Genomic DNA, 18,737 nt, shown 5'->3' with positions numbered 1-18,737 from the left:
TAAATGTTCAAAAGTGCGTGGTCTTCATGAAAATGGACTCAGCCTTAATTCATAGGTATGCACATGCTGCAACAACTGTAGAAATTTGTTGTATTTGAAACTTCGTGGCCAATACTGCATTTGACTGGCACTCAAACTAGGCTCCATACTTTTGCCGGGCATACTCTTACTGACTGAGCTACTTGTGTTGGCCAGATGTGACGTGTTGTTCATATGCATAAGAAGCATCATCTTAGAGGTCTATGGATGACATTAGTTGAACAAGAGTCACCGAGAGGAAGGTCATTGTTTTGTTAGATAGAAGTTGCATGTTAATTTCCATTATTCATCACTTAGGGGAAATTTATTTTATATTAATGTCATATTTTTGTTGGGTTGTTCAGTTTTTGTAGTGGAATGTATCTGCTAAACCTTTTTAGGATATCATTTAGATTTGATATGAAGTTGTTAGTGAAATGTTCTGATTACTTGATTGTGATTAGTTTTATTTTCTATCATTATTTAGCCAAAATTGGTGCATAGATGGATTTTGTAAGTGCAAAAAATCATTTGTCATAAATTTAGTTTCATAAACACCGTATTGTAATGAATTGTGAATGATTATGTTGAAATTGTTAAATTTTCCAGACCAGAGTGAAATAGTTGTAGTAAATTTGTTGAGTCCTAGAATTTATAATCAATAAATTTGTGAAAATACCTGATAATTGTTTGTGGGGAGTATTTTTATTTGCATGTCCTTTATATCAGTTTATCCGCTCTTATTCTTTGTAACAGGACATTTTATTTTCTCAGGTTGAACTTCTTGATGCTGCAAAAGAGCGAAACATAATTGTATGTCTTTGCTCGAGCTCTGGGAGAGTATTCATAGCAACAAAGTTAATCCAGGAATTTTCAAATGCGATACGAAGGTAATAAAGTAAAAGCTCTTGCAACATGTGTGTGATGTAATTTTAGAGCAGAGCATCTCATAAAAGTAAAGTCTTCATCATAAGAGTGACTGTGAATTGAATTCATATTATTTCATTAAACTGAGAATGGTCTGGCTCACCCTCCTCACATCGTTTGCAAATTGTATTCACACACAAAAGCATTTTTATTTTTGTGTCATTCTGTTTTCTGGCGCCATGTGGCAAAAATTTAAATTTCTGTATGTGGCATTTAAAATCCACTTGCTGATTTTAGATATTTTGATGGGAAAAGTGTGTGAAACATGTGATGAAAGGCTTAAATTTTTCATCATTTTTCAATCCTAATAAACCAAAAATACACAAATGCCATAAATTTTCGAATTCTTAGTCCCATTACAAGGAGCCATCGCTGTGTTTGCACTTATCATTTTTTCTGCTCGGAAGGAGTATTATATTTTTTTGTTTACATTCAGTATTAGTTTTTAAGCACCAAAATTATTATTTTGAACTCTTCAAATAAGATAACCACTTACTATGAACAACAATGAAATTACTATGTGCTGAAATAGCACACTGCGCAATAACTATTAATTTCTCTTCCTAATATCTGAGAGATTAGTGTAAAAAAAATTAAATAAATAAATAAATAAATAAAAAGCGAAAATACCAAGCAGTGTTCAAATCTCTGTCCTGTTCTCAGACATACCTGTAAGTCTTTTTATTCTTTCCCCAAATCAATTTAAGGATGGTTCATTTGCAAACTCAGTACCGATTCCTTCCTTGTCTTCCCACTGGATCTTGAGCTTCTCCTCCAGTTACCACAGAGTTGGTAAGACATTTTCCATGTATATAAGACTCTGCAATCCCCTGTAAATTACATGACAAAGGGCACTTTGTGCCATCAATAGCGACGTCTGTCATAGTCCATTCACTAATGGAGCAAAATAATTTTTTTTTATATATGTACCTTGCCACATGTGTTACTTGTCTTATCTTAATCTCACTGCCCTTAGGTTTGATGATGTAGGTTTGAGACAGCAGAACTATTGCACAGTCTCCTTTGAATACCAGTTCTGTGAATTCAACCAATAGGATTTCATGGCAGAAATGCCACCCTTTTTCTAAGGTTTCTCAGTGAAGTTCACAAAGGACCTATGTTACACTTAAGTGTGGGCTGAACTGACATGTTATAATCTTATCAGTGCATCTCTGTATGTGTTTAATGTCTTCTGACATTTCTGTTTGATACAACCTCCAAATATTGTAGTCATGCATCAGAGTAGGTCACACTAATATCTTATGTGCTGCATTTCTCCAGAACACCCCGAAATTCAGTTCACTTTTCTTACATGTGGTTGTCCAATTTACTTTGCTTTGTAGAATTACCCCTTGATATTTAAATGACGTGCATAAAGATGTACATACAGTTTTCCAGAACCCAGTGTACAGTGCATAGCAGAGGATGATCTATACACCTATTAGACATTTATTTTCCTATTCAGCTCTCAGATAGAGTGAGGGAATAAAGAATGTCTGAATACCTTCATATGAGCCCTAATTTCTCTTGTCTTATCTCTGTGGTCCTTAAGTAAAATGTACGTTGGTGGCAGTAGAATTGTTCTGCAGTCAGCTTCAAATGCAGATTCTCTAAATTTTCTTAATCATATTCCTCGAAAAGAAAATCACCTTCCCTGCAGGAATTCCCATTTGCCTTCATAAAGAATCTCCATAATACTTGCTGCTTGTATAACCTACCAGTAACAAGTGTAGCAGCTCGCCTCTGAATTTGTTCGTTGTCTTCCTTAATTTGACCTGGTGTGGATCCCAAGCACTTGAGCAGTACTCAAGAATGGGTCACACTAGTGTCCTATCAACTGTCTCCTTTCCAAGTGAACCAAATTTCCAATAAAAAGCAGTTGACCATTCGCCTTCCCTACTACGATCCTTATGTACTCGTTCCATTTCACATCACTGTACAAAGTTACCCCTAGATATTTAATTGAGTTGGCTATGTCAAACAACACATTATAAATGCTATATTCTAACATTACAGGTTTGTTTTTCCAACTCATCTGCATTAACTGACACTTTTCTACATTTACAGGCAGCTGCCATTCATCACACCAACTAGAAATTTTGTCAAGTCATCTTGTATCCTCCTACAGTCATGTAATGATAACACTTTCCTATACACTACAGCATCATCAGCAAACAGCTGCAGACTGCTGCTCACCATGTCCACCAGATCATTTATGCATATAGAAAATAATGACTGTTCTATCACATTTCCATGGGGCACTCCTGATAATACAATTGTCTGTGATGAACACTTGTTGTTGAGGACAAGCATACTGGGTTATGTTACTGGAGAAGTCTTTGAACCACTAACATATCTGGGAACTGACTCTGTATTCTCAGGCATTTGAGAACTTGCAGTGTCAAACGCTTTTCGAATATATAGGAATATGGAGTCTTCCTGTTGCCCTTCATCCATAGTTTACAGGATATCATGTTAGAAAGGGGCATGAGCAATGCTTTCTAAAACCATGCAGATTTGTGGACAGAAGCTTTTCCATCGGAAGGAAATATATTACATTCCAACTGAGAACATGTTCAGGAACTCTGTAGCATATGGATGTTAAGGATATTGGTCCGTTATTTTGTCTTACCCTTCTTATACACAGGAGTCACCTGCACTTTTTTTCCAGTTGCTTGGGTCTTTGTGCTGGGGAAGAGATTTCTGATAAATGCAAACTAAGTAAGTTGCCAACAGCCAACTTGATTTTCCAGCAACACGGGCCTAGTAAATCTAGGGCCCGTGTTGCCCGGCTGCCTCGCTCAGCGGCTAAGTCCCCTTCAAGGTCACCCGCCTTAGAGCGCATTATGCACACAGCAAATAAAAAGACCCACCCACCTCCCCAGGGGTCGTAACCCCTGCAACCCAGAGAAGAGAAAGATGCTTCAGTAGCTGAATTAGTATTTTTATTTTTAAAAAAAAAAAAAAATTCACGGGATAGATAAGGATGGTTCTCTTTATTAGGAATGATAATATACAGTAATGTCACCTTGGACTGAATACTCTAAGTCCAGTGATCAAAGAGAAGTGCCCACCCACCATCCCCACGCCTATTACCACCCAACACAGAGTTATTTAATGACTTATTTAAATACTGTGATGTCCCAGGGAGCATCCCAGAGTGCCCCAGAGGTGCATCCCAGAGTGCCACAGAGAGCTACAACAGTAAGAAGAATCGCTTCTCGGCTTTTGGCAAGATCAATGTGTAGTCTTCTTTAATAAGAATAAACAAGATAACAATTATTTTTTGTTTCCAACTCTTTCAGTTGTTTGTGTATGCCAGCGATGCCTATTATTATCTCCTCTGTTTGGGAATCTGTGCAGTGATCAAGTGATGTCATATTTGTATGATTCTCCTGCATAAACAATTTCTTAAATGCAAAATAGAAAAAGCAGGCTTTCCTTTTGCTATCTTCTACTGCCTTGCCAGACTGGTCAACAAGTGACTAGATAGAAGTTTTAGACCCACTTGGCGATTTTGTGTAGGACCAGAATTTTCTTTGGTTCTCAGAAGGATCTCTGATGGTGGAAACTGTTGTATGCTTTGTGCATCGATCTTTTTTTTTACAGATGCACAAATCTCTGCTAACTTTAGCCCGTTGTCATACCCCGTACATTTGTACCCCATACACTTGAACTGAGAGTGCAACAGCCGTTGCTTTCTCAGCATTTTTAAGATTTAACTGTTAAACCATGGTGGGTCTTCTCCATCTTTCATCCACTTACTTCACACATACTTCTCCAAAGCACAATTTACAGTCCATTTGAACTTTGCCTATAATTCTCCTATGTCCACCATACTGGAACTAAATTATGTTAATTCAGTTTCTAAGTGGGATATTAACAACTGCTTATGTGCTCTTTTCAGCAAAAGTACTTCTCTAGCCTTCTTGATTGATTTGTTAGTTTTAGTAACCACAGTTGGTATGTTGACATTTTGGTCACTAATCCCTCTCTCTATACTGATGCTGTTGATAAGGTGAGTCCTGTTTGTAGCTATAAGTTCTAAAATATTTCCTTTGCCTGTGGGCTGTCACACTAGCTGCTTAAGACAGGTTTTCAGAAAACTTGTTCGAAATAACTCTGCGTGACTGCCTGTCTGTACCCCATACTGTAAATCCATAATTGTCCCAGACTATACTCAGTAAGTTGAAGTTACCTCCAACTGATATTGCGTGGTCTGGATATTTCTGCACTCCTGACTGTAAACTTTCTTTGAATGACTCTAAAACTGTCACAGCAGAATGGGATGGCTGGTAAAAACATCCAACAATTAACTTGATTTCGCCTAGACCTGTTAAATGCGACTAGATGACTTCACTGTCACACTCAAATTCGACCTCAAGAGACAGTATTTTTGTCAACTGCAAGGAGCACTCCCCCTCCTATACTGTCTAATCTTTCTTTCTGATATATGTTTCATGACACTCTAAATATCACAGTGCTTTCTATGACATTTTCAGATAGCTCTTGGTCCCGTGAAAAATTTGAGCTTGAGAAAGTTCCTGGAGGGCAGTAAATATAGGATCATAGTTATGAATACCTCTACAATTTACTGATAATATTTGACAGTCAAAGTGTCTTTACTCTGAATGTGGTATTATTTCGCTATCTGCGTGTCATGTGGGGAGTGTTCGTCAGAGTACCTAAAACTGCTGCCTAGTCTGAAGAATCCCCATGTGTGTTCTCTGCAAGTGCCTTGCTTCCCAAATAGCTGCTTCCTTTGTGTTTTGCACCCTTGACCTATCAAAGGGAGTCCTGCAGTTCCCCTGCCCCCCCCCCCCCCCCTTTCCCTTGAAAGCCAAAGCCTTTGACTGAGACTCTCCACTCAGTTCCAAACCAAAGGACCCCAATCAACTCTAGGAACAATGGTGCAAATTGCGAGCTCAGCTTGCACCCCATTTATAAGGCCAGCAGCCTTCACCATTACTACCAGTACCCTTTACAAACTGGATAGCCTCAGAACCCAAACAACAGGCGTCGTTGGTGCCAACGTGAGCCACAACTTGCAGACAACTGTGCCCTACACGCTCGACAGCCGCAGGCAAGGCCTCCTCCACATCTTGGATGAGGCCAACCCAGCAGACATACCGAGTGCACATTGACTTTATTCTGGCCCTGAATGCTATTTCACTAATGGGCTCCATAACACACTTAACATTGGCGCTCCTGATAACTAGCACATTCCTGCCCCCTGCTCAGACACTGTTGAAGGAACATCCATCTGTCCACTCACAGGGCAAACAGGCAAGGCCAGACAGCCAGCTTCCACATTGGCCCTCCATCTCAAGTGACATGAACGTGACACCACCCACCACTCACATTGCGGTGAGGCAGATCAACCACATTGGGTACACTGGAAGGTACCACAGCAGTAAAGCCCATGGGTGAAACAAGTGACACCTATGGTGTCCTGTGTGATATGCCAGATTGTCCACCACTGCACCGAGCGAGGTGGCGCAGTGGTTAGCACACTGGACTCGCATTCGGGAGGACGACGGTTCAATCCCGTCTCCAGCCATCCTGATTTAGGTTTTCCGTGATTTCCCTAAATCGTTTCAGGCAAATGCCGGGATGGTTCCTTTGAAAGGGCACGGCCGATTTCCTTCCCAATCCTTCCCTAACCCGAGCTTGCGCTCCGTCTCTAATGACCTCGTTGTCGACGAGACGTTAAACACTAACCACCACCACCTGTCCACCACTGCTAGCTCCCAAGGCAGCTGCCTGAAGATCACTGACCATAGCCAAACCATCTTCAACTTTTTAAGGGCTGCATCCAGTGCTTTCTGCATCTGCACACAGTGCGCACACATCCTACCCATTCAAGCAGGGCTAAATGGAGAAGTAAACTATAAAAGCCCAGGTGTACATCTTGCTAAGCAACATTTCCTGATTATTAGCTCTGCTCCAGTTGTTCTTGTTTGGCAGTGAGAGTAGGCCCTTCTCTTCTTAAATAGATAATGTTACTGTTAATTTTTGCATTTTTTAGATACATTAACAGCATGGTAGGCAGATGGGAAGGAAAGTAGGTTAGAGTTCTACATCTTGTAGAAGACAAGGTCATTAGGGGATGGAGTACATGCTCAAACTGGAAAAAGATGGTGAAGGAAATAATTGGCTGTGTCCTTTTTGTAGAACCAACACTGCATTTGCTTTTAGTGATTTAAGGAAATAATAAAAAACCTAAACGTGGATTACTGAATGGGGATTTGAATTACCTTCCTCCCAGATGCCAGTCCTGTGTCTTATCATTCTATCGTCTTCCTCTGGGTGATAGATAGATGTTCAATTCGTGGATATCTGTTCTGGAATAATTACACGACAGAATGGTGTAGAGTAGCACAGTTTTACAAAACAGGCTGAAACTGTTTTAAACACGTTAACACACATCATTTTATTATAATTACATGGATGTTTGTACTTTCTGCTACTGAGTTGATTTGTTTTATATATCATGCATATGGTGCAACATGAAATTTGTCAACCATTAAGAGGTAAAAGTACATACAGTAATGGAGAATGGGATTAAATAAATCAGATTACATACTGCCAGGGTGAATAATTTGTTTATGGAGTAATAATAATTCTGACAGGAAAAAAAAATTCAAGAGTAGTTGTACAAGCTGTCATGACATATCATTGTATAAGCTGCCATTTTACATTTTTGGACAGAATTAGTTGCTGTTCCCTTTTCTTATATTTTACACTAAGCACATTTCTAAAAACTTGTTAAATATTTGGCAGCTAACTATTTATTTACATTACTTGTTAGTCTTTAGTTGTGGCCAAAAGGGCCCTAAATGGCTTGAAAAACTGAACAGTGGACAGACTTTCATAAACAGTTTCAGTTATCTCATTTAATTTTATCTGCATTTGGAAGTAGTGAAACTGGGAATCTATTGATGTTTTGAGTGTTCAATTTCTCTGTTTCACTAAAGGTTTCATCTTTGATTAATATTATTACCTTTGCCAAGGTCAAAACGTAAAATCTTTGGTTGAATATGAGACAAATTAAATGTCTTTCAAGACAATGGCAAGGTCTTGCATATTTAGGTCTGATAATTTTAACACATTTCTTTGCAGGCCAATTAAGAATGGAGGCAAACGTTCAGTATATCTTGTGGACAGCGTGGCACTGGTGGGACACCAAGCAACCTACATCAATAACTTGACAGATTTAACTGTTGGTGAATACAGTGAATTCTCAAGTGTAACCGATTGGGAGAAAGAATTAATGGAAAAGCAGGTACTGCCTTAACAGCTACTAAAGTGAATTAATTAAAAATCAACTGTCTTGTACTGTACTGACAGATGTAAATAAGCAATACGGTCACAATTAATGATGTAATGTTGATGATGGTTTTTGACTGATGTAAAACTTGTTTTCTCAGAAAGTGTAAATGATACTTGTCATAGTGTTGTGTAAGCATTATGTTGCACAGATAAAGGGAATAACAAAGCAGTACATCATGATTTGAATGATGGCTCTTGTAATGTGATACTTTTGATGTTCAGTTGTTGAAATCTAGGACTGCTTTATGCTAGATGTGGTGCTTTGGGACAAGGTTTACATGTTGCTGCCTTTTTTATTGCTCTCTTGCTTCACTTCTAGATACACACCACCACCTCAACTGCAGAAGGCCTTAATGACTGAAAGAATGGATTACGAATATGGAATGTAAAGTTCCTTCTGAACAATTAGCAGTTCTGTGATTTTTGTTGGGTTTTAATTCATGTGAGCTGTAGCTGCAGAACACTTGATATTTTCAAAATTATAGCAGGATTTTTTAGGCTCCACATCCAATAATATTTGGTTGCAGTATTTGAGGGATATTAAGGGGGAAAAAAATTCTCTCTTTATGCCTCAGTTATCAAACATCTGAGTAACACAGTGTGATTTATCTCTTTTTGCAAAAGAATACTCAAAAGATTCAAGTATCTCATCTTGCTATGCAGGTAGAATTGTAAGTGTCGAGACCTAGCATTTTACTACATTTCAGGAAATGGATGTTTGAATATAAGGACACACCAACTGCAAACCAAAGATCCTAGGTGGTAATAGTAATGTCTATTTTCTTCACCTTAAGTGAAATATTGAAACTTGAAGTTCGTTGTTGCAGAGAAGTCCCTGGAAAATTGTTTTGAGTTTAAGGTGAAAATTTCTCTGTTTGTCAATGGAAGCTTCTGTGGGTAGTTATTTTATTTATCTTCTGTTCTGTCTTTTTCTACATGAAGAAAGACTGTTATTTAGGTAAAACTGCACATATTTTTTGAAGTGGCCTTTTCTAAGACCAGTGCACTGTGTTCACTAGTTTTCCAGTGAATAAATTATCACAGTAGTGTGATTATGCAAGGTCTGCAAAAGAAAAGCACCACAACCACCTTTTGGATCAAAAATGTCTTCCAGCTACAAATTTATGAAGTTGTGGGAGTAAGCAGAAGTCAGAGGGTGCCAGGTCTGTTGAATAGGGCACATGTTCTGAGAATCTGTTCCAAATCATGTTTTGCCAATGCTATGACATGTTTATGAGCAGTCACATAATCCCAGGAGACATGGGTCTTTTTGCTTTCGCAGTCAATGTCTCTTCTCATGTGTCATTTCATCCAGTTGGTTCATAACACCTTTTTAATGTTCACTGTTGTTTTAATGTTTTTATTGTTGGTGAAATGAAGTTTGTCTTATCTAGGGCACAGCCATTGGCTTGCAGCCACTGCTGTAATTGTAGTTTCACTTCTGGTATGAAGTAGTGGATCTATGTCTTATCTACAGTAACAAATTGGTGCACACAATCAGTTGGATTTGTGATGTGTCTCACCTGTGGTTGCATTATCCCTTGGTAGCTGCACTTCTGGTGTCTACCATCTTGACGTAATATTGGATTAGTGACAAGTTTTGAAATGATAAACAAAATACTACTTTATTTAACTAGACACTTTTTCACATTTATTGAAACATTTGTTGTTATGATAATCAGCTTGCCAAAGATAATAGATACAGTATAGTCATCACAAATGAGCATGTACATTCTTCGACAAAATACTTGACAGAAGCTCCTGGTTTTTAGTTCACTTTCCCTACACATTTGTAATGTCTACATATCACAAAGGAATATACATTTAGCTATTCACTACACAAAGAAGAGCCAAAATGTTTGACATGGATGTGTTTGCGTGTTGCTGGGTAAACTAGAACTGCCTGAATCATTGCCCAGAGGTTCTACTTACAGAGGAGCATATGAATATTATTGAAATTAGCTATCATCTTTTACTTTATAACGAGAAAGTACCCCTGTATTACTGAAAAATTGATAAAATTATATAGACTATATGGTGTATACCATGCATACTCCTGTAAAGATTCCCAGTTCTTGCCAAAAAGTCTAAGATACATAATTTTCTAGATCAGATAATTAACATGTTACACTAGTGCAAGTGGGAATTTTTGAAATAAGAAATATTAGGGCTACAAAACTAGGTATCTTAATTGTGGAAATAATCATTGGTTAAAAATGGAACATTCTAGAAGTTGAAAACTTCAATTTGCAAATAACTTTTGAAATAAGATCTTTTTAGGAAAACTAAGATCTTCATTGACAGTAAGAGTCTAAGAGCTTTCAGATGAGCTATATTGCTACATTCAGACTTAGTGGAATCTCGTTAGCATGTCTTTGAAAGGAACACAGATTTTGAGCATCATAAGCTGGAGAATGTGCTACCAAAAAATACATAATTTGGTAATGATTCAATTTTTTTTGCTGGTAAAAGTGTGAAATTAAGGGTGCCATATGTGGGGTAATATGAAATCTCATAATGCGACATTTCTCGACATGCTATATCAATAAAATATTGCTCATTTGGAATATCATACCCAAGAGCAAAAATGTGTTAGGTACAGCAACATTGGTAGAATCCAATATATAGGATGTGTACAGGGCTGCCATCCAGCAACTGAAATACAGGAAAGTCATGTGACGTGAGAGTGTAACCTCTAGTGTCCAAAATGCGAACCTGGCATGTGATGTAGGAAAAATAAAAATGTGCTAAAATTACAATTTTTATTACACTTCTCAAAACAAATGAACATCATTAATTTAGCATCTATCCATTAGTGAATTGCTGAATAGGACTTGTCATTTCATCAAACTGTTGGTACATTGCACATCTTGTTAGCCTAACTACACTATAGCACAATAAAATACAGTGCATAGTCATGTCTTCATAATGGTTTGAAAAACATATCAATAGTTGACTGTTTCTTTTGTCCTAGCTTTAATACTGTATTGGCTATTGTACTTAACATGTTCATCTCTATTTCACAAACTTCAAAACTCAAATCATAATGCTTAACTGCATCTAGTGTTTCATTATTGTAAGAACTGATAAAGTTGTGGCTAATTCGTGTCTTCACTTTCTTCGTGGTTCTGTGCCAGCTGTCCCTGTAACACTTCATCACTTGTTATGGGCTGACAGATGGCGACACATTCAACATATTCCCTGAAGCTAAGATAGTCAGTGTATCCCTGTTGCCTCATTATTTTCTGCCATTGTTCAGCTGCAGTTACTTTGTTTTCTGGCATGTTGTGTTCTGTGAGTGTACGATGAAAGCCAGCATTCTTGAAGCAGTTTGAGATTGTGCTTTCTTGCACAGAATCCCACTCACTTCTTGCAAAATGCATAGCATCTAAGATCATACCCTTTCACATTGTAGAATGAGGACAAACCAGCCCCTGCTAAAAAACAATTTTCCTGAATTTTTGTTTCAAACATTTTATCAGGAAAAAACACTACATTTATATTAGATAGATCCAACACATCTTGTGGATGCACTGCACACTGGTCAACTTTGCACTCCAGGTGTGCAAGAATTGTTCAAATATAGTTCCTGTTGCCCATGCATTCACATTAGACACATATTTACATGGAAATATCAGAACATTTCTGAATCACCATGGACTCTTCACCTTTCCAGTGTTCAACTTTCATTTCAACATGGTAAAAGAAGTTATCCTCTCTCTACCAATTTTTTTGCCTTGGCATTTTCTCCTCTGAACTCGAGAGTTTTGTCAGATAGAAGGTAAAAAAATAAGCCCATTCCATCTGCATTAAAAACATTTGTTGGACTTGACGAAACAGTATTTTTCCATGACTGAACAGTGTCAATGTTCATGCTTCCAGCCTCAACTTGAACACATTTATACAGTAAATTATGTCTATTCTTGAACCTTTTGATCCAACAGTTGGATGCTTTGAAATCAGCAAGCTGCAAATTTTGTACCATATATATTGCTTTAGTATGAGCCACTGTACCATCAATTGGAATGTTCGAAGTACACACTTGTTGTATCTACTTTAGTAGGACATTTTCCAGTTCTGGTAACTGACCTACACACACTTGTTTTTATTTACTATTTCCTACTTCTGAACTTACTGCTTGTGCTATTTTTCTTTACTTCACTATTGTATTTAATGCTGATGGAGGAATGTTCAATTTTTGTGCAATATCATGTGTGACATTTTGTCCACTTCCTGAATAATGTTAAACTTTTCTTCATTTGTTAAATGTCTGGCTGTCTTTTTATCCATGATGTATTGGTACACCAAATAACACAAAAAAAGGTCATGGAGAGAGAGTGTCAGTCAAATGCTAAACACACACAAAGGAGGCCAGCAATTGAATTACATGCCAATCAGTTCCTTTGGCCACTACAGAAGTCGGAAGTCGTCAGAACTAAAGCCAACACGTACAGACTATTTATGCATGTCATTTCTGCCATAGCAAATGATCTGTATGACATGCAGAGTTGCGGTCACTGAATAGCACTGTCTCCTTGCACATTTCTGTGCACAGATGGCTGTGAACATCCTACTCCCACTGCTCTCACAACTCTTGGTGCAAAAGTTACAGTGGGCATCAGTACCAATACTGCCAAATTTGAACATGCAAAGTGGAGAGGGAGAATGCAGAAATGATCCTGTTTAACATGCATTTAATGCAAGTGGGACTGGGACTTCCAAAAGTGGACATAATATGCCAGAAAACACAGTAATGGGGCAGATTCTAACGATATTTCACTGTATTTACTAGCTCATCCCAAATTCTATCTCTGCCTGCTCATGAAACATCTTAGATGGTGAAAATTTCTTTATGTAAACTATTTCCATGTATTTTTACTCACAGTATTATTGTTATTGATTAGTAAACTACCTCTTGAACAATTATTTCTGCTGAAATTAGACCTGGATATAAAATTAACTCTCTTGTGTACTTGCATCGTATATGCTCTTTGTAAAATGTGATCAATTAAAGAGAAACAGCTATTACTGTTGGGAATAGCATTAGAACAAGTGGGTGGTTCCAGGAACAAGTGGATAGTTGTAGCTTAACTCTGTTACAAATTCTTTTGAAAATTGCCCAAACATGACTCTGCATCAAACATTAGGTGGCTTCAATCTTGCACTATGATTTTCCATAGTCAGTCATTCACATAAAATGCACTTTACATCAACTATTTCATACAATTTTAATTGCTGATGATCCATCACCGTATTACACACTTTTTGTGAAAATTTTGCCAGTAGTTGAAGTCTGAGGACCTTATGTGGATCATTTTTAAGGGAAATATGACTGTTTGAATTCAGATACACATCTTTTCACTGTTGAAAATGGACAGCCTACTCATAAATTATTGTAAACTTTGGAAGAATTTGTTTTATGTTGAACTGAACTGCCGTAAACAAAGAATTTGTGTGTGTTGGTGGGGGGGGGGGGGGGCATGCACATTTGTGCTGCATGTCCATGTGCATGAGTATTTTATTACAAATTAATAAGAGTGCTGTTATTTTGATTTCAGGTGCTTGTCATGACAAGTGACGTTTGCAATGATGTCATCAGTAATGGCATTCTTAGGATTGAGGACATAAATGTGCTTGTGCTTGATGAATGTCACAATGTTTTACAGAACCATCCAATGAGAAGGGTAAGATCTATTTTAAAGTTTCACATCAAATTTTATTAATACACTAAATGAGAGTGAGGACTCAGAGTAATGCCCATTGTTTGACAGAGGGGTATGGTTAGAGAATTTGTGAGTTGTCAACTTTAATTCACAGTGCAAAATTTTCAGTATGACAGTAAAGTGGGTATCGTAGTAACATATTTATAATTTCAATTGAGACTTATCAAGAGAGGCTTACAGGAAAAGTAAAAAAAGCTGATAAAGTATTCCTAACAATCACTGAGGAGACAACAGATTGATTACATTCTAGTGAAAGCACGTTTTAGGAACCAGATAAAAGAATGCAGGAGCTATCCATGTGCAGACATAGGCAGTGATCATAACCTGGTCCTGATGAAAAGTTCGCTGAGATTCAAACGTTTGAAGAAGAAACCAGTAAAACTTAAATGGGAACTAGAAAAACTGAAAACTGAAAACTGAGGGACTGGTAAAGTGCTATGCTCATGAAACAGACAACCTAGCTAAGAATTTTCAACATGGTGGAGTAAATGAAGACTGGGATCAAATTAAATCTGGTATATACAAAGCAGCAGAAAAGATAGTTGGAAGAACCCACCCCTAAAAAAAAAGAGGAAATGAATTACAGCAGATATTATTGAGCTTATAGAAAACAGGAAATTATACAAAAATGCAACTGATGAACAAGGAAAAGCTGAATACAGAAGACTAAGGAGTTTAGTTAATAGAGAAGCTAGGAAAGCAAAATAAAATTTTCTTGAAGGAATGTGCAGAGAAGTGGAAGAAAATATGCAAAATGGAAGAACTGATTTAGCCTACAGAACAGCATATCTATTTCTTAACAAATGTAAAACAACACTCTCTGGCACAATAGAAAATAAAGAAGGGAAAATGCTGTTTGGTGAGGACATGGTGAAGAGATTGAAAGAATGCATAGAGGAGTTGTATGCCGAACACATCTTTCGGAGAAAGTAATAGGAAGAGAAGAGCAAGTAGACGAAGATGACAAGGGAGATGACATTCTGCAAGAAGAACTACAGAACAACAAAGTAACGGGTATTGATGACATCCCTGCAGAACTAATAAAGAATGCTGGTGACAGCATGAAAATGATGCTACTTAAACTTATTAGGTCCATCTGTAACACAGGAGAGATACCGACAGACTTCCAGAAATGTATCATTGTTCCTATACCAAAGAAGGCAGTAGCTACAAAATGTGAACATTACCAAACTCTAAGCCTAATATCACATGCATCACAAATTCTCATAAAAATAGTTCTGAAGAGAATTGAAGAGAAGGTGGAGGATATGGTGAGTGAAGATGAGTTTGGTTTGAGAAGGGGATTGGGAACAAGAGAGGCGATTCTGGCACTGAGACTCGTTATCGGAAAGCAATTACAGAAAAATAAACCAACTTACATTGCCTTTGTAGAGAAGGAAAATGCATTCGATAATGTTATCTGGCAAGAGATGTTCAGAGTGCTGAGGAAAAGTGGAATAAAGTACAAAGACTCAGTTTCTATAAGAATGAGGTGGCAGTGATTAGGAACTGTCAACATGAACAAGAAGCAAATATTAGAAAAGGGGTAAGGCAAGGATGTGCTCTCTCTCCTCATATATTCAATGCTTACATCCAGCAAGCTATAGACCAAGTTCAAGAAACTACTGAGGTGGGGATCAAAATTAATGGGCAGAAGATAGACATTCTACGTTATGCAGATGATATTGTTATAGTGACAGAGACGAAAGAAAATCTAGAGGAAGTCTTCAGAACAATGGGAAAAATTCTATGCAATCAGTATGGAATGAGAATAAACAAGAAAAAGACTAAAGTGATGGTATGCAGTACAGGAGCAGAATATGAACCTCTGAGAATGAGAATTGGAAGAGAGGAACTGGAAGTGATAGAGGTATTTACTTACCTCAGAAGCAAAATCACAAGAGATGGTAGAAGCCAGAAAGAAATTGAGACCAGAATACAAAAGGTCAAAATTGCATTTAGTCGGTGAAGGAACTTACTCACCAGCAACATCAGTCTGAAAATAAGGAAACGTATCATGAAAAGTTTAGTTCGGAGAGTGGCCCTATACGGATGTGAAACTTGAACAACTGGAAGAGAAGAGAGAAGACGGCTAGAGGTCCTGGAGATGTGGTGCTATAGAAGGATGATGATCAGCTGGAGAGACAAAGTTACAAATGAAGAGGTGCTTAGAAGAGTGCAGGAAACCAGATCTCTGTGGAGGCACATCGAAACAAGAAGAGACAAACTTGTAGGGCACATCCTCCGACACATTATCATCATTGGAACAATAGCAGAAGGAGCTATTGAGGGAAGGAATCGGCGGGGGTGACCAAGGATATCATACATGCAACAAATCATGAGTGACGTTGGACGTAACACATACATGGAAATGAAGAGGAAGGCAGACAGAAGAGAGGAATGGTGCTCTGCTGCAAACCAACCTCAGGGTTGAACACTAAAAGAAAGAACAATCACTGTTAATGTAACCTTTCGCAAACTGTTCAGTTAAATGTTACATCAGCTTTAAAATGTCGCTTGTTCAGTGAAGTATGTCTAATTTTTTTGCCTGTATATATCCTGTACCATTAAAAAGTGGTTGGCATGTTTGTTTTATTTTCATGGTGAGCCGACAAATTTAACTGATGAATGATTTACCTGGTGTGAAGTACATGAATATTTTTGTGATCTGTTTTTATTATTGTAATGTAGTGTAGCTAATGTTGACTTTCTTTTTCCTATCCTGGCTTCATCCTGTATTTTCAGGGGGGTTCACATGTTGATCTGGTTTTGGCAGTGTTAGTGATAGAGAGTGGCCGAATGCCCTTCCTGGTTGTTGTCACGTCTCCCTCTTCTCCCCCAAGGATGCAATTTGTGTACCCCATCTGTCTGCACCTAGTGTTAACTCCGGTCAAAGTGTGAAAAGGTTTTCACTATGTTTCCAAATCATGTAACTTAGGTGGGTCATGGGTAGCAGCCTGGTATTCACCTAGTTGGGTGTGGGGGAACCATCCATAAACCACATCTAGGCTGACGAGCACACTGGCCATCATTGTTAATCTGTGGCCGGATTCTGTCCAGGCCTACACATAAGCTGAATCTCAGAAGCGGCATGCTGATATGCGAAGCTGGCCAGGCAGCTCAGTCATAAATGTTGATGGTATCCCAGTATTCTTTTAGTGCTATATGTTAACTGACAGTTGCTATGACCTTGTTTATCTTACTGAAAACCAATAAATTATTTATTTTTTCCAAGAAGCATTTCAATAAGTACACTGCCTGGAAAGTATGTGAATGATTACTTCATTAGTGTTGTTCGAATTCATTATTGCTAACAGGCCTGGTAGGGTATATAAGGGCTGTGAACAGCATCAGATATATATTGATCATTGCGAAGAGATGACACATATTCGGTCTTGTGTTGGACTGAATGGGAATGTGAGGGCAGACATACTCGTTAATTTTCCAGTCCACCATGTCTGACCTTCACAAGGAAGGATCACTGTATTATGCACCAAGTACATTACAACCCCTTCACATTCATATCTTCCATCTGAGAACAAGTAATGAATTTTGTGCAACATTCTCTCTCTCCCCACACCATTGGTCAGAGACTACAAGCAGCCATACTAGCAAATTACTATTGCCTACCTAGGCTGCCATTAACACCACATCTCTTAATTCATGCATTTGGAGTGCTGCCATGACCAGGAAGCGTTGACTGCTGATGTGTGGTGTCTTATTGTGTTCAGCGGTAAATTGCTGATATGCACTACCTTGGGTGACCATCGTTCACAAGTATGACAAGAACCTGGCGAGAGAGCCCAGTCTTCTGACGGTTAGGAGGTGCACTGCAATGTTACTCCAGCTGTCATGTGTGGGAAGCCATCAGGTATGACTTCAGGTCCTGGCTGGTAGTGATTGAGGGAATTCTGATGGCACAATAGTATGCCACAGACACCCTGCATCCTCTTGTGTTGTAAATTTGACTCAATATTGTTATCACTGAAATAACATTGTGTACTCCCTTAACCAGGAAACTTACATTTTTTTCCTCTTCTTTTTTGGATGCTTCACTTTTTTTGACAGGCAGTCTAATTAGTTTTCTCTCTTTTAAAATACCTGCTAGTTTATAGTATTATGTATTTTTATAATAGCAGAAACTCATGCCATCTGTCCAGTATTTGTTATTAATCGAATATTAGGACTGTCACATCCTGCACAATGTCTTTCCTACTTGTTGTTCTTGTAAAGTCCTTTTTTGTGTGGATTACTTGAGTATTTATTTAATTTGATATTTTCTGCCTCAGGTCATGCAGTATGTGTCATTGTCTCCTAAAAGACCTCGAATTCTGGGACTTACAGCACCAATCTTCAACAGTACAGCAGATCCTGGTCGCTTGGAAGGTGAAATGCAGAGATTAGAAGCTGCACTTCTCAGCACAGCAGAAACAGCAAGTGACATTGTTTCAGTACTAAGGTAATGCAGTGTTTACTTCATGAAAACAATTTTGTTTCCCCCAAGATATTTCACCCTAATGACAATGTAGGATTGTTCAGTAAAATTAGTCTTTAATTTCAAATACAGCTGTTCCCACAAATGAAGGTGTTAGAAAGAAAATCCAAATTGTGCATCCTAATAATTTGGCACAGCATTCAAGGCATATGATTATCATTTGGAAAGAGTGAGGTTCAAAACTCCATACAAACAGTTTTGCAGTTTCAGTGACATTTGTTATAAAGAGAGATACATACATA

The 18,737-nt window shown here is 38.0% G+C and overlaps 1 protein-coding gene across 1 annotated transcript in view; it reads left to right on the top strand.

Annotated features, from left to right (window-relative positions):
- LOC124555324 (endoribonuclease Dcr-1-like) overlaps positions 1–18,737 on the top strand; it is a 290,534-nt gene that overhangs the window by 52,676 nt on the left and 219,121 nt on the right. Inside the window, exons 3-6 of the mRNA XM_047129202.1 lie at positions 793–908; positions 8,068–8,230; positions 13,836–13,961; positions 18,290–18,459. Of these exons, the coding sequence (XP_046985158.1) occupies positions 793–908; positions 8,068–8,230; positions 13,836–13,961; positions 18,290–18,459 (575 nt within the window). The remainder of the gene's footprint in view (positions 1–792; positions 909–8,067; positions 8,231–13,835; positions 13,962–18,289; positions 18,460–18,737) is intronic.

This window comes from Schistocerca americana, chromosome X, assembly GCF_021461395.2.
Source record: "Schistocerca americana isolate TAMUIC-IGC-003095 chromosome X, iqSchAmer2.1, whole genome shotgun sequence".
NCBI classification, from domain to species: Eukaryota; Metazoa; Arthropoda; class Insecta; order Orthoptera; family Acrididae; genus Schistocerca; species Schistocerca americana.
Note: the sequence above shows the minus strand (reverse complement) of the source record. Positions and strands in the feature narration are given on the sequence as shown.